The sequence below is a fragment of the Silurus meridionalis genome, chromosome 27 (genome assembly GCF_014805685.1).
Source record: "Silurus meridionalis isolate SWU-2019-XX chromosome 27, ASM1480568v1, whole genome shotgun sequence".
Classification (NCBI taxonomy): Eukaryota; Metazoa; Chordata; class Actinopteri; order Siluriformes; family Siluridae; genus Silurus; species Silurus meridionalis.
In genome coordinates, this window is record NC_060910.1 from 13825041 (window position 1) to 13839332 (window position 14292).

General features: G+C 37.0%; 1 protein-coding gene across 4 annotated transcripts in view; it reads right to left on the reverse strand.

Moving 5' to 3' along the window:
* The window catches only part of si:dkey-61l1.4 (collagen alpha-1(I) chain), a 61074-nt gene that overhangs the window by 38190 nt on the left and 8592 nt on the right, over window positions 1-14292 (reverse strand). For 3 of the 4 annotated variants that reach the window (XR_006924767.1, XM_046842445.1, XM_046842443.1), the window contains 5 exons: window positions 8553-8733; window positions 8081-8239; window positions 7613-7805; window positions 6798-6902; window positions 6509-6643 (listed from right to left, as the gene is read on the reverse strand). Coding sequence is in view for 3 of the 4 variants with exons in the window: in XM_046842445.1 (XP_046698401.1) it covers window positions 6509-6643; window positions 6798-6902; window positions 7613-7805; window positions 8081-8239; window positions 8553-8733 (773 nt within the window). In the remaining variant the exon portion in view is untranslated. Of the gene's footprint in view, window positions 1-6508; window positions 6644-6797; window positions 6903-7612; window positions 7806-8080; window positions 8240-8552; window positions 8734-13539; window positions 13564-14292 lie in introns of all 4 variants that reach the window. The other variant, XM_046842444.1, reaches the window with a different exon arrangement.

Here is a 14292-nt window from a genome sequence, read left to right on the forward strand (position 1 = left end):
CAACTTGTCTCCTCAGTCCCCAGACGTTTGCAGACTGTTATGAAAAGAAGAGGGGATGCCACAAAGTAGTAAACATGGCCTTGTCCCTTTTTTGAGATGTGTTGATGCCATAAAAATGTGAATCAACCTATTTTTCCCTTAAATTGATACATTTTCTCAGTTTAAACATTTGATATGTCATCTATGTTGTATTCTAAATAAAATAATGACATTTAAAACTTCCACATCATTGCATTCTGTTTTTATTCACAATTTGTACAATGTCCCAACTTTTTTGGAATCGGGTTTGTATTATACTGATTCAGATATCAAGCTACCAATTGTATAAAACCATATCTACCCTTCCTTTTCTCATCTGGCACTTAGTTTAGACCTTGGTGGCTATCAGCATTTAAATAGGAATAGGGAAAATGTGATCCTGATTGGTTAAAGTATTTAAAGTATAAATCCAGTTTTTTACTAAAGCAGCTTGTAGCCAATAAAATGTGAACAAAGACAACCACAACAATAGATCAAGATTATTAGGAATATCCCAAGTAACAGAAAAGTGTTTGCCATCTAACTGTAACAAGTTTGAATTTTGACAGGGCAGGTGGTACTGTAGTAAGACTCTGGTTTACTATTCTAAAGGTCAGGATTCAAGAACCAGTATCACCAAGCTCTTGAGGCCCCTGAGCATGGCCCTTAACCCTCAGTGCTCCAGGGGCATTGTATCATGGCTGACCCTGCACTCTGTCCCCAGCTTTTAACATCGGAATATGTAAAGAAAGAATTTCACTGTGCTGTAAAAGTAAATGTTACAGGTATGAAGCATATTTCCTTCTTTCATTTCCACAACTATATATGGCTAAGAGCAAAGGTAGCAAAATTGGCCATACTTTTGCATAGAAGGGAATGCATAGTCTCTCCTTTAATTTCAGTAACACTAGCTAAACATTTGCCTCTGTGTATTAGGTTAAGTGTATTAGGATCACTGTAATGCAGCGTGAACAGCAGCCCAAAAAGATGTGGTTGATACGAGGAAACAAGCCGCTAAATGCAAACTATTTCAATATGTTACAAATAATTGGTTTCATTCAAGTCTCTTAAAATGCTGGGTTGAAAAGGGTTGGTCATAAGGCTGTTAAAACAGGAACGATTAGCATTTTGGGCTGCTTTAGTAATATAGTTGACTCTGGGAGATGCATTACAGAGAAGGTTTTTGTTGCCTTCGAGCTCTATGGAACTCTGTCTCTGAGGTTTAACAGCTCTTTTTGGTGGGCAGGAAGGGCGAAAAAAAAAAAAATGAAACACTTCCAACATTATGATGAACTCCACTTTCCATACACTCTTCTCTTAAATGGGAAACTGCAGTTCTTCAGAACTGCCTTTGGAATCATTACAGCAGTGACTGAAAACACAAAAGTGTATATGTATATGTGTGTATTGGGTGGGAAAAAATGATTTATAAAAAAATATATATAAAACCAGACACTTTTATCTTCTCTTAATTCCACAAATAGCATATCTGGGTTATTTTCAAGAATTAAATTACAGATGAGAGATCATAATTACAGGGCTGTAATTATGTCTGTTAAAGCAGAATATTCTGATGATAGACAAGCACTGCCAAGGCACACTGATTTGGAAGAGTCTGATGTGAAAGTGGAACAGGGCAAAATTCAGAGCAGAGTTCCCCTTCACTCGGCTATACTTAGAATAGAATAGAATAGAATAGAATAGAATAGAATAGAATAGAATAGAATAGCCTTTATTTGCCACATATGCATTACAGCAGTGAAATTCTTTCTTCGCATGTCCTGCCTACTTGGAAGCTGAGGTCAGAGCGCAGGGTCAGCGATGATATAGCACCCCTGGAGCACCTGTGCTAGGGGCCTTGCTCAAGGGCCCAAGAGCGGCAGCTTGGGCTTGAACCCCTGATTTTCTGATCAGTAATCCATTTACCACTCCCCTACTTACTCACACCTCATCGTTGTTGAAGGAGGCAAGGCTTGATAATGCTGATAATTGTAATACTAATACCACAGTATTACTAGTAACATACAATAATAATAGTAACAATAATATAATAATTAAAAAGAGCTAAACCTGAAGCAGAAGCATTCAGTTTTCATAATATATGAACAACTAATAAACATGATGCCCACAGGTGGAAGTGCTCTTAATGAGCCAGGGTTCTTATCAAAAACAAGGTTCTCGGTAGAGTGTTGCATGTTGCCATACTGACACCTACACTGCTCAGGCATATTGTAAATTTATGGCCACTGATCAGGGGTGTAACATTATGACTACCTGCCTAATAATTTGTTGATCCCCCTTTTCCTGCCAAAACAGTCCTGACCCGTCGAGCATCAGCACCATTAACTTCATCAGCAATTTGAGCTACAGGAGCCCTAGCTGCCCAAGACCCTGTTGCCGGTTCACCACTGCTCCTTCCTTGAACCACTTTTGATAGATACTGTCCACTGCATGCCTGGAACAACTAACAAAAGCAGCAGTTTTGGAGATGCTCTGACCCAGTCGTCTAGACGTCACAATTTTACTCTCGTCAAACTCACTCAAATCCCCCAACACTCACCCATTTTTCCTGCTTCTAACACACTAACTTCGAGGACAAAAAGTTCACTTGCTGCCAAATATATCCCAACCACTAACAGGTATAATAGATAATCAGTGCTATTCACTCGCTGGTCATAATGTTATGCCTGGTCGGTGTATACTGACAGATACACTATAGTGTTGTTACATGTTTTATTAAATTAATTATTGTAAAAACTTGAATTTTTTTAGCGAACCCAAAAAAGAGGAATGATGCAAACAGTGAATTTCATATAAGTGCAGTTATCTCTAATCCCTGCTTGCCCAGTCAAATTAGTGGACAGAAGCAGACTGTACAATATAGAAACAATAAATTAAATGAGCACATTATTACAAATGTTGGAACCAGAACATCTGTAAGAGTCACAATGGTATAAACCCTCTGTAACACACAGAGTTTCACAGCTGTAATGTATATGACCTATTAAACAGCAGTTACCTCAGTTTTATTATAAAGTGTATGACTTCAGGCGCAATATAGTTTAATTAAAACCCTCTGGTTTATAACCATAACTTGGTCTGATTAACCCCACATGACAGATTTGGCCTGGTTTCAGACACCTGACTGTAATGAACATATAACTGTTTTTGTCATGATGTCGACTATGTTCCCTAACATTAGTGTGGAATTCCCAAATGTTCAAAAAAAATTTTTTCAATCTGAAATTGTTGTTTGAACTGGGAACAGCTGTATAAGTGATTAAAAACACAACAAAGCAGTTATGAGCATATGATTCTATTAAAACTGATGTAAACTTGCTCCATTTGGTACAACATTGTTTTTTACCATTCAGTACACATATGTGGACTATAAAAAGATTAAAAAAGCAAAACATGTATAACTCTACTCATACAGAAAGCAACAACATTCCATGTAATATGGCCCTTTTGTGGAAAACTACGGTCGTAACCCCAGACACACACACACACACACACACACACACACACACAAACACACACACTTAACCCAATCTTTTCAGCTTACAAGAACATGCAATGTGTTAAATGAAGAATCATTCGAAAGGTTTCAATAAGTAAATAAGTAGCCTTGAGCCTAAATGATGAAGCCACTCAGGCAGGTGGGTTGTGGTGGTAAATCATTTAAACACCCTGTAAGTGTATTCAGATATTTATTTCATATCATATTAACATGTAACTACTACAAATTATTCAGTAACAACACTAAAACTAATACCAACATTTATAAGGATGTATTGATGCATAGATTTAAAATAATTGGGTGCACAATCAAATATATTTAGTCTTTAAAAATGTAAGTTGGTTCTTTATTCTGGATCTGTATATAGATACAGTCATGTAAAGATTAAAGTACTCCCTCTATGAATTCTGTTTTGTTTTTTTTTTGTTTTTTTTATCAGGACAAAAAAAAAATCACCTGGTCCTTATTAGGTTTTTTTTAGCTAAATAAAACTTTGGATAAACAACAATACACAACATATTACACTGTGTCATATGAGAAATGATAAATAAAACAATTATTTATTTTTACAAACATCAAGTAAAAATGGAAAATTAATGTCACCTTATGATTTAATAGCTTGTAGAACCACCTTTAGCAGCACTAACCTGAAGTAATCCTGTTCTGTATGATCAGTCTCTCACATTGTTGTGGATAAACTGGCTTAATCTTCTTTACAACGATGCTTCAGTGGGATTTGCAGGCATTTGTTTATGCACAGCTTTCTTAAGGTCCTGCCACTGTATTTCAGTCAGGTTGAAGTCTAGACTTTGACTGGGCCAATGCAACATTTTGGCAAGCTTTAGCTGTCAGACAGATGGCCTCAGATTTGGTATATAGGTGGCTATATTTTGGTGGCTGTAAAACAAGCCGAAATCATCACCACCATGTTTGACAGTTGATACAAGGTGCTTGTGCTGATATTTTGTGTTTGGTTTTCACCTAACATGGCACTGTACATTATGACCAAACATCTCCACTTTGGTCTCATTGGTCCAAAGGGCATTGTTCCAGAAGTCTTGCGGTTTGTTCAGATTCAACTTTGCAAACCTAAGCCATGCTGAAATGTTCTATTTAGAGAGATGCCGCTTTCTCCGGACAACCCATCTGATCAAAGTCTTTTTCTGATAGGACTGTCACTTTAACTTAAGTTTTCTTTTTTTATTTTATTTTCCTGACAATTATACAGTCTGACTTTGGGTGAATTGGCTAAAACTGAAAAGATTGGCAACTGTCGTCCACTTGTACATAATGTTCTTAAATGTAGAATGATGGACTTTATATTGTTTATTTTGTTATATTGGCGGGTTATAAATTGACTTATAACCCGTCCCAAATGCTTTTCTAATATCATTTCTGATATCTTTCCTCCTTGGTGTTTGTGTTAAAACATGCCTGCTTGCTACAGCAAAATGCTAAAACTTGGTCTTTTTGTCAATGATCAATTAATGAAGCCTTAGCCTCTTCAATCCTGAAAAAATGTAATTAAATAGTATTTGGGGTAATTATTTGGGTAATAAGATGTGTGTGTGTGTGTGTGTGTGTGTGTGTGTGTGTGTGTGTGTGTGTGTGTGTGTGTGTGTGTGTGTTTTACATTTAATATTTAATTTCCTAAAGATATATTGTACTTAACTGTTCTACTTATTTCAGGATACTTTAACAAATGTTTTCATTTCTTCCATCCTTCATTCATTCTCTCCCTTGATATGTGGAATTGTCAGGATTTTGTCCTTCTAAAAGAGATTCTTCAAACTGGACATAAAATGCTAAAGAATCAATAGCGCTAGCATTAGCTGCTAGCCACTTCCTGGAGAAATACAAATGTGTACGGATGTGTTTTCAAGTTTAATATTATTAATAAAAAAAATTAGCTCAACGTGTGAGGCAGAGACTAAATAAACTTGCCATCTGCCACTTAATACAAGAGCCACTTCTTGGGTACCGATTAATGTGAAGGGCTACCAGTTTGATACACACTTCTAAAATAACAAATTTGCTCAATTTACCTTTAAATATATGTTATTAATAATAATTAATGATATTCATCTATGTTAAGACACTGATCATGTTAATGATTACGCACAATAATTATCAACAATGATTTAACAAGGTAGGAAACAGATAGATGCAGCTCACTGGTAAGTGGCACTATGAAGAGCTATTTTTAGAAGATCCTGTGGGCGTCTCATGTGGTCCTTGCGGGCAACCTGGTGCACCATGTTGGTGACCCCTGCTCTAAAGGTCTTTTCCTCAGGTCATCTCAGGGAGACTGTCCTTGCCACAGTCACCACTGGCTTACTCATTTAGGTTAAACCTACAATTATAAATATCAAACTTATACGCACTAAACTTATACACCCTCTTATACAACTTAATTACCACATTATATCTATATAACTGCCTTGAGGCAATGTCTATTTTAAAAAGTGCTATACAAATAAAAATTCATTAAATTGAAATGAATTAATCATAGCTTTATTATTTCTCTTTTCTTGATACATTTGCTTCAGTCTTTATCTTTATCTAAACTTGTTGCTTTAAATTATAATTTTTTCAGGGTAAAACAAAAAAAAGCCTGAACAGGCTTAATGAATTTCCAGGCGATTTACTAACTCTGGAGTAGTTCCTGCACAGAAGCTCTAAGCGAACACCCTCATGTCCTCCCAGATGGAGCATTTATCACAAGCATGTTCTCATGATCATCATTAATCACAGCCGCTTCCACCAGGAGAGCACTGTTAAAGTTTAACGGGGACAAACTAGTCAGAGTCCTCATGGTATCTCAGTTTGTAATGTTTCCAGACTTCTAAAGTTGTCCACCATGAAGTTCATTCACACATTTTGCATAAGGGCTGTGTCTTTTTGAAACAGAAAAGCAAGCCTATGGAATGCTAGACGAAGCATATTATTGTTTCTGGATGTGGAATTTACCAGCATGTCTGCTTCCTCCGTTTGAGGCCTGGGATTTTCAATAGTGCCTGTAATAAAAGGATCCATTCTTCCACTGAAGGACTCTGCAGAGCTTACTGGGTCTTCTATCAGGCTGGTTGAGGACAGCGATGGAGTCTGGTGAAGTATTGCAAAATGTTTTTAGGCCAATTACAGAAAATATGATTACAGAAAATAATGAAAGTCATAAATAGTGACATCATTACATTTGATTCATTCTGTTAACAGAGTCACGAGAAATGACAGTCTAATCTGGCTCTGCTCTTTGTACCTCTGTGTTGCTGACTGAAGTTCCACACACCGGCTGATGGAGTCTGCAATGATTTTGAGCAGCTTTGCCATCACCTATGATGAACATCATCTGCCTGATATCCCCCTATGAGTACAAAATCAATAACATTTAGGAAAGCTCTAGCCAACCATCTTTAAAACACTAAAAACAAGCAGAAGTGCCAGTCACAGCTCTCATATGAGTAGTATTTTCTGTGCCTGTTTGCACTGCAACTGTCATGCTCTGATATGAGAAACAGCCTTGAAATTTACTGGAACATATGCACGATTTATCACACACGCTCACACAGCTGCTTGACCTCTTGCCATTAGTGCAGTGTTGCAGAGTAAATGATGGTGAGATCGCAAACATCCAAAATATTTGAGTCACATGGTAATTAGACACAGTGCTTAAAGTGCAGCATCTCGGAGTTTTCTAGTTTAAGTAAAAGATCCAGATGATCCACTGCAGAATTGAAAACCCGGCAGTTCACTTTTTAGCTTTACATTTTTTATCAGAATGTGAATTGAATTTGGCATATCCTTAATAAGTCCTCGTTATTCCATTTTTTAAAAGTGCTATCTTTTGTGAAAGTTCGTGAAGGTTCACCTCCACAGTCTTATACTATGAATAGTCTAAAAAAAAAAAAGTAACAAAAAAAATGTTATAAGACAAAAAAAGGAGCCCGATCGTTACTAGGAAAATTTGTACTTCAACAGCTTTACCTCTTCCTGTAAGTCTACATAAACAACGAAGTGCGGTAAACATGGTCACAGTGTTAAACTTCATCAATACATGGTCACAAATAAAACTACCTCAAAAGGTGTCTCAAAGCCCTGCAGGATGCCCCCAACCATCATTAGACCGTCTGCAGGGATGCCCAGGTATGGAAAAGTCCATCTGATTTTCTCCAGCAGTACACAGTTTACATATACTGCCAGATATTCCACAGAGGCTCCCACTGAGACCCAGTGCCACTGCGAATCAGAAAGGCCTGACACTAAAAACCTGTGGAACCAAAAAACAGAATTTATTCAAGCCTACTTGAGTGACACACCCATAAAACTGTCATCAACAATAATAAGCCATTCATTTAAGCAGCATTCTATTTGTCTTGTAAAAAAAAAAAAAAAAAAATAATAATAATAATAATAATAATAATAATAATAATAATATATTCGCACATGATGTTGACACTGTTAGCATAGTTATTTGCCAAGTTTTTACACTCGGAATCCCCTAGAAAAGAATGGCCTTAATTTGCTTCTAAGTGTTCGACTTACTCGTAGTTTTGCTGATGGGCAGTGATGAAGGTGAAACCTGAGGGACTGAGGCGAATCTGAAGCGTCACCTGATTGTAGAAGTCCAGAATGGTGAGGATGCTGCGGTCTACATCCTGAGAGCTGCGTAGCTGAAGGAGTACACTGTACTCATCCGTAAAACTGTGTGCACACACCAGAGTGCACACCAGAGTGCACAGCAGAAATTCAAAAACACAGGATGATGGGTTAAATATGATTATTTTGCTCATTATTGAAATTATGCTAACTTCATGACGGTGCCAATCATTCGTTAATTCACTATTCATTGAATGCATATGTAGTGTAAATAAAAAATACAATAAAAACCGGCATCTAGGGAAAGCTACGTTTAATAATATCATAGTAAACTATCTTTAATTATTATATCAAACCAATAATCAACATATTAGCTGTTAATCAGCAGTGCAGAAGAGTTCAGGATTTGGGGACAGACCTTGTGCCAAATGCTTGTCTCGTTGGCAGAGTCAAGGTTGAATAGAGTCCAACGTTCAACACAGAGCATCCCTCATTATCCTTGAACAGAGATGTGTTCTTACTCTGTGGCACAAGACTAGACAGGAGCCTCAGTAAATCCACCTTTTGGGTGAAAGGATTTAAACGATGTTGCAGTTCCTCTGTGAATATTGGAAACAGTATACATTTCAATACATATAGTTCTTCACATGGGATGATTAAAGGTTATTTCACTGTAGAGCGATAGGCTGCTTCAAGGATTCACAGAGTAAAATTTTCATTGTATGTTGTTAACAGACTGTTAACATCCATAGAATCCATAGAATCTTAAATCTATACAAAACTTTGAGAGGGACAAGTTGAAGAACCTGCTAAGAATGTAGTCCAACGATGTACATTATAATAAAGAGAACATCATGTCACGTCAACATGGAATTGGAGTTAAGGCACATATTTCATTTATAGCATTGCTGATAAATAATGGCTTAATATGAATAACAAAATAATTAAGGGTTTAAGGATTACATTACAGGTTGTGAGAGTGCATTCACACAGAGGCTTAACTACACCGACATCAGTAAGTGCACCTGGGTGCTTATACCACTGTGTGTTTAACTGTTCACTCTATGAAGCATTGACATTGGCACTGTCCTACTGAAACATTACATAATTTTAACTTGCTTGATTGATATGCCCTTTTTTTAAATGTACACTAAAAGCCAAATGATATACCTAAAAAGCCAAATACCTAATGCATTACAACTTTACCTTGAAGTTGAAATTCAGAAATTCATGATAATATATTACAAGATTCTATATTGTTATAATAGAAAATTCACATCTTGTCCAGCATCGTAATGTAATTGTTTAATCACTGTTTTTTTTTTGAACGACTCAGCAGCATGCTACTCTACCTGGAAAAATATTGAAAATGCTTTTCGATTATAAACATAATTGCGAAGTCCAGTGCAAAGAGAAAGGAAAGACAAAAAAATATCGGAGAGGGCAAAGCTCAAACGATTCACTCAGATCTTTACATCGGGTCCTTTAGATCTATAACAGGAACCTTTTGAGGCACAACGTTCAGCCTCTGCAAAACCCCAAAAATTATTTCAGCAAAGACTTTAATAAAACATGAAACCCAGCCATTAGGGGGGCACAAGCCAGTGCACTCTTAGTGCCGGTCCCAAGCCCGGGTAAATGGGGAGGGTTGCGTTAGGAAGGGCATCCAGCGTAAAACATGTGCCAAATCAAATATGCGGCTCAGTGAACACACTAACACCTCAGGTCACTCATATACAGTAAAAGTTATTACATCACACAGAACGGAAATGGCAGAAAAACAGCAGGGAAAAGCAGGAAACAGCAGAACACAGCAGGGCACATAATCTAGAAAGGAACACAGAAAGCTTGCTGATATAATATCTTCTCCCAGTGACCATGTAATAGAATTTAAGATAAAAGGCAAACCCAAATCCATCATCAACATTCCTACTTTGAGAGGTCTGATAAATGTGGTTGGGTTAGAAAAACTTCTTAAATGATTTATTGCATAAAGATCCCCTAAAAGAATGGAAGAGTGGCTCAAAAGCACAAAACATTCTTTGCTCAAAGCTAATAGGATGGATACAAGTAAAAGAGAGATGTATTCCTACACTATGTACATCAGCTGAGTTATTTAGCATTTAATATTTAAAATAATGAACTTGGAACAATGTAACAATTACTTTCCGGTCCTTAGCCCTGTGTTTTCTGTTATGTAGCTTTAAGTTGTTTATGTAGCACCAGGGTTCTGGAGGAACGTTGTTTCATTTCACTGTGTACTGCGTCAGCTATATATGGTTGAAATGACAATAAAAGCTTCTTTGTGCATGTGAAAAGGAAAGATTATATGAGCAATCTTTAAAAAATAAAACAAATCTCCAAAAGTCCAAGACAAAGACTATATTTTAATCAGACTAATGGCCAAGACAAGGGCATTAGTCTTTAGTTTTAGCATTAGCATTAGTTTTCACTATAACAATGTAATATAATATTGTTAATATGCAATCCAATATGCTGGAATATATGACACTTCTTTGCCTTCTTGCATTTGGACAATTTTTGCACTCAACTGAAACCGATGTGCAAATTTGCCAAATTGATGAATCAGCTAATGCACTTCTAATTTAGAATTAATTTACATTTTGTTTAACTTAATCCCCAAAGTGGCATGATAGAGATTTTGCTAAGGTGGTCCCAAATAAATTTTCCATCCATCCCTTCTTCACATCTAGCTGTGCTGAGAGGGACTAGCGTGACGTCTCTGCATACTTATTAACCTTGTAACTTTCCAGCAGTGTAACAAAGGACCCTCTCAGAAATTATACTAAATAAAAAAAAAACATCGTTTTGAAGAGCAAGGTTCTAATTTTACATCATGACATTTCCATCGAGTTCGATTTGTGGCTTCATGGCCATTAAATCTAGGAAAGGAAAAAAGAAAACACTGTAGTAAGTACAGATGTATACAGATTTCGACTGAAGCTTAAACCAGCAATAAATCATTACATTAACTTTTAACTCCTTATTCCTAAATCTGTCAGAAATATCATGAAAGTAACTGTTGTACATCGTTCCTCATAACCAGGCTTCCAGTGTGTGATGTGCAAAGTCTCAAATGGCAAGACTCCTAGTTAGCTTCAGCTGAGTGTTGAAAAGAAGCTTCACTCCAGGCCTGTATTGCAGTCACTGCTCACTCATCGCTCTCAACCGGAACAGATAGCAGCTAGCATGAGAGCAAGACTCTAGTCGCACATCAGCATTCTCTGATAATCTGCTGAAAGCTCAACCTTGCTTTATACTGCAGTAGTGTGGTACTGCATACCACAAGTGCATTTATCTATACACAAAAGTATATGCACACACACTAGTACTATGATATATAGTATGAGCTGTCATTATATAATTAATACATACTTGGGAAGATAATCTTTCATGGGAATCTATTACTATATAAAGGGAATATTGAATATTAGGGAATAATAACAGGCATTGTTTTGAGTCTGGTGTGGAACCTTATGCGGTCTTCTGCTGTTGTAGCCCATCTACTTCAGTTTTGTGTGTTTTGAGATGATTTTCTCACCACCGTTATAAGATGTGGTGAGTAACTGTAGCCTTCCTGTCAGAGAATTGTTCTCTGATCAAGATTTTTTGGAAACTCTGTGTTCACTCAAGAAACTGTGTGAAAATCCAAAAATCCTGATCAGCTGTTTCTAAAATGTTCAAACCATGCCATCTGGCTTGAGGTATAAACCTGGGGTCATGGCACCGTCGTGTTTTCTCAATAGAAATACTACACACTACGATATTTGTGCTATCTTTACCAATTTATGGCCATGAAACGGCATATAAGGCAATATTTTATCTGTAGCTGATTTGCAGCAGGACACACATGTTGCCAGAAAAGAACAAAAACTTCTAACTGCGACAGCACATGAAGCAACAATCTATTATATCTCATTCTATTACCAAACTTGACAATTACAATTCTGCTTAAAAGTAAAAGGTGAACCTGAATGAGTTGGCAAACTGAACCTTTGATAGCACTTATTTATGGGATGCAGGGTTTGTGGAATGTTGTGCATCACTGATATGCTTAAATTTTTGAGATTCTTGTACTTGCAAGAATTTCAGACCTGTAAAATGGCCAAAAGAGGTTGAGAACACCTGGCTTATAGCCTGAAAAGCTTCTGTCAATGGTAAAAAAAAAAAAAAAACTATCAACCGAACCTCTTTATAAAGTATTAAATCTAACCCCACCCCTTTTCACAATTAGACATAAGCATGCCAGGACACAAAAATAAAAAGAACATATAATGTGGATTCTAGAAGTTAATTTATTTACTCATATTCAGTAAATCAAGGGTGGTAGTAGATCTGGAGCTGATCCCAAGAACAAAAGGATAATCACATCATCACTGTATGGCATGTTTGGCCTTGATGTACACCTGCTCATAGTAATGTGTGTATACTTTAAAACAGTTATCAAGTGGGTTGGTGGGGAGGTGGGTGTTTAGTGTAAACACAAGACCTGAAGCCTGGCAACAGTCAGTGAAGACAGCTGCTCAAACACAGTATTCATCAATGAGAGGCTACTGACAGACAGTGTAAAGGCCATTTAGGTACACATGAATTTCGTGTTGTGATGATAGAAAACAATCCAGCAGGATTCCTCAATGGAAGGAGAACGCAAGCTAAACTCTCATAATATTTTCAACTCCTCTATTTTCAGCATACGCATACCTGCTTTATGCTAAAAACTGAATGGAGTTCTTCTTAAACAGATCAATATGCTGTTAAAATATAACACACAGCAAGATCAGAGATCAGAGAGAAATGAGACAGGTGAAAGCAGAGAGAAGCTGCACCATCTTGATGCCACGTGTTTGAAAAAGACCAGAATACTCTTTCTGTTCAGAAAAACACTTTAGAACAGCAGACCATGGACACACAGCTCATTGCTTTCAGCATGCTGTTGTCCATAATGCCTCCTATCATCCTGCTGATCAGAGAGCTTCAGGGCAAAACATGTATTATTGTGCTATATACACAGTTAAGAGAGTGTGGACAACAAAAGGAAATCGCTTTGAGGTTGTAAAGCAAATTACACCTTCAGCAGCATGTGCATTTTCATTTTCAATATCAAAGATGTGCAACAGTAATGTGTGCAGTCACGTGCAAGAGTAGCATACAAAAAATGTCATTGTACATGTCATGTCCGAAATGCTCGTCTCCTTGTTTGCTAACACAAATTGTTATCTTTTCTCCATTAGCCATATAATGCATGCTAACAACTGATTTGGCTGAGTTCCAGCTTTACTACACAGTGGTTCAGTGGCTGCTCAGACACCATAATAGTGATATCAGGATAGTGATGAGAGAGAAAGATCACAGGGCTAGGCGTGTATAGAGAGAGTATCCATTACCTGTTCTGCTCAGGTGTAACAGGTCTGCATAGATGTAGAGAAAAAGGAGTTACAGGGTTAATTACTAAAGGAAGAGAACAGGCAACTTTCAAAAGCAGCAGCACAAATAACATTTTGCATAAAGTTCTTTACATTCCATTATTATCTTTAGCCTGCTAACTACAATCACAAATATGCTTTTATACCAGGAGAAGACAATGCCGCGATCCTACACTGTGTTCTTCTGAACTGGTGCTACTTCAAACATACATTTATCAAGAGTGATGCCAAACTTTGGCATTTGTTTTCTACTTAATACCTAGTCAACCCCTGCCACTTCTGGTCCCTTAAACAAGGCCATTAACTGCTCAAGAGTATAAATGAGTTAAAATCCGCACTGCTAAATGCCATAAATGTAAAAATGTAATGCAAATGCTAAACTTAAAAGAATTTCCATTTTAACAAATGGCCTTTTATCATAACCCTAGAATATGTCAAAGGAAAACCAGCATACAGTGTTGAGCCATCATGAGCCACCATAGCAGCTTCCATGCCCATTAGCATTGATACTACAAACTCTCTTGGACTTTAAAGACCAATGCATTACATCATTTTCAGCATCAAACCATCTAGTGTCCTCATTTTCTGATGGGGTGGAGTCGTTTTTGGAAGAATCTTTGTCTATTAGGAATGAAATGGCTCCTCACGGAATACATATTGTATGATAGGTAAGAAGAACTTTGCAGTAATCAAGGGACAAGTAGAGCAAAACCA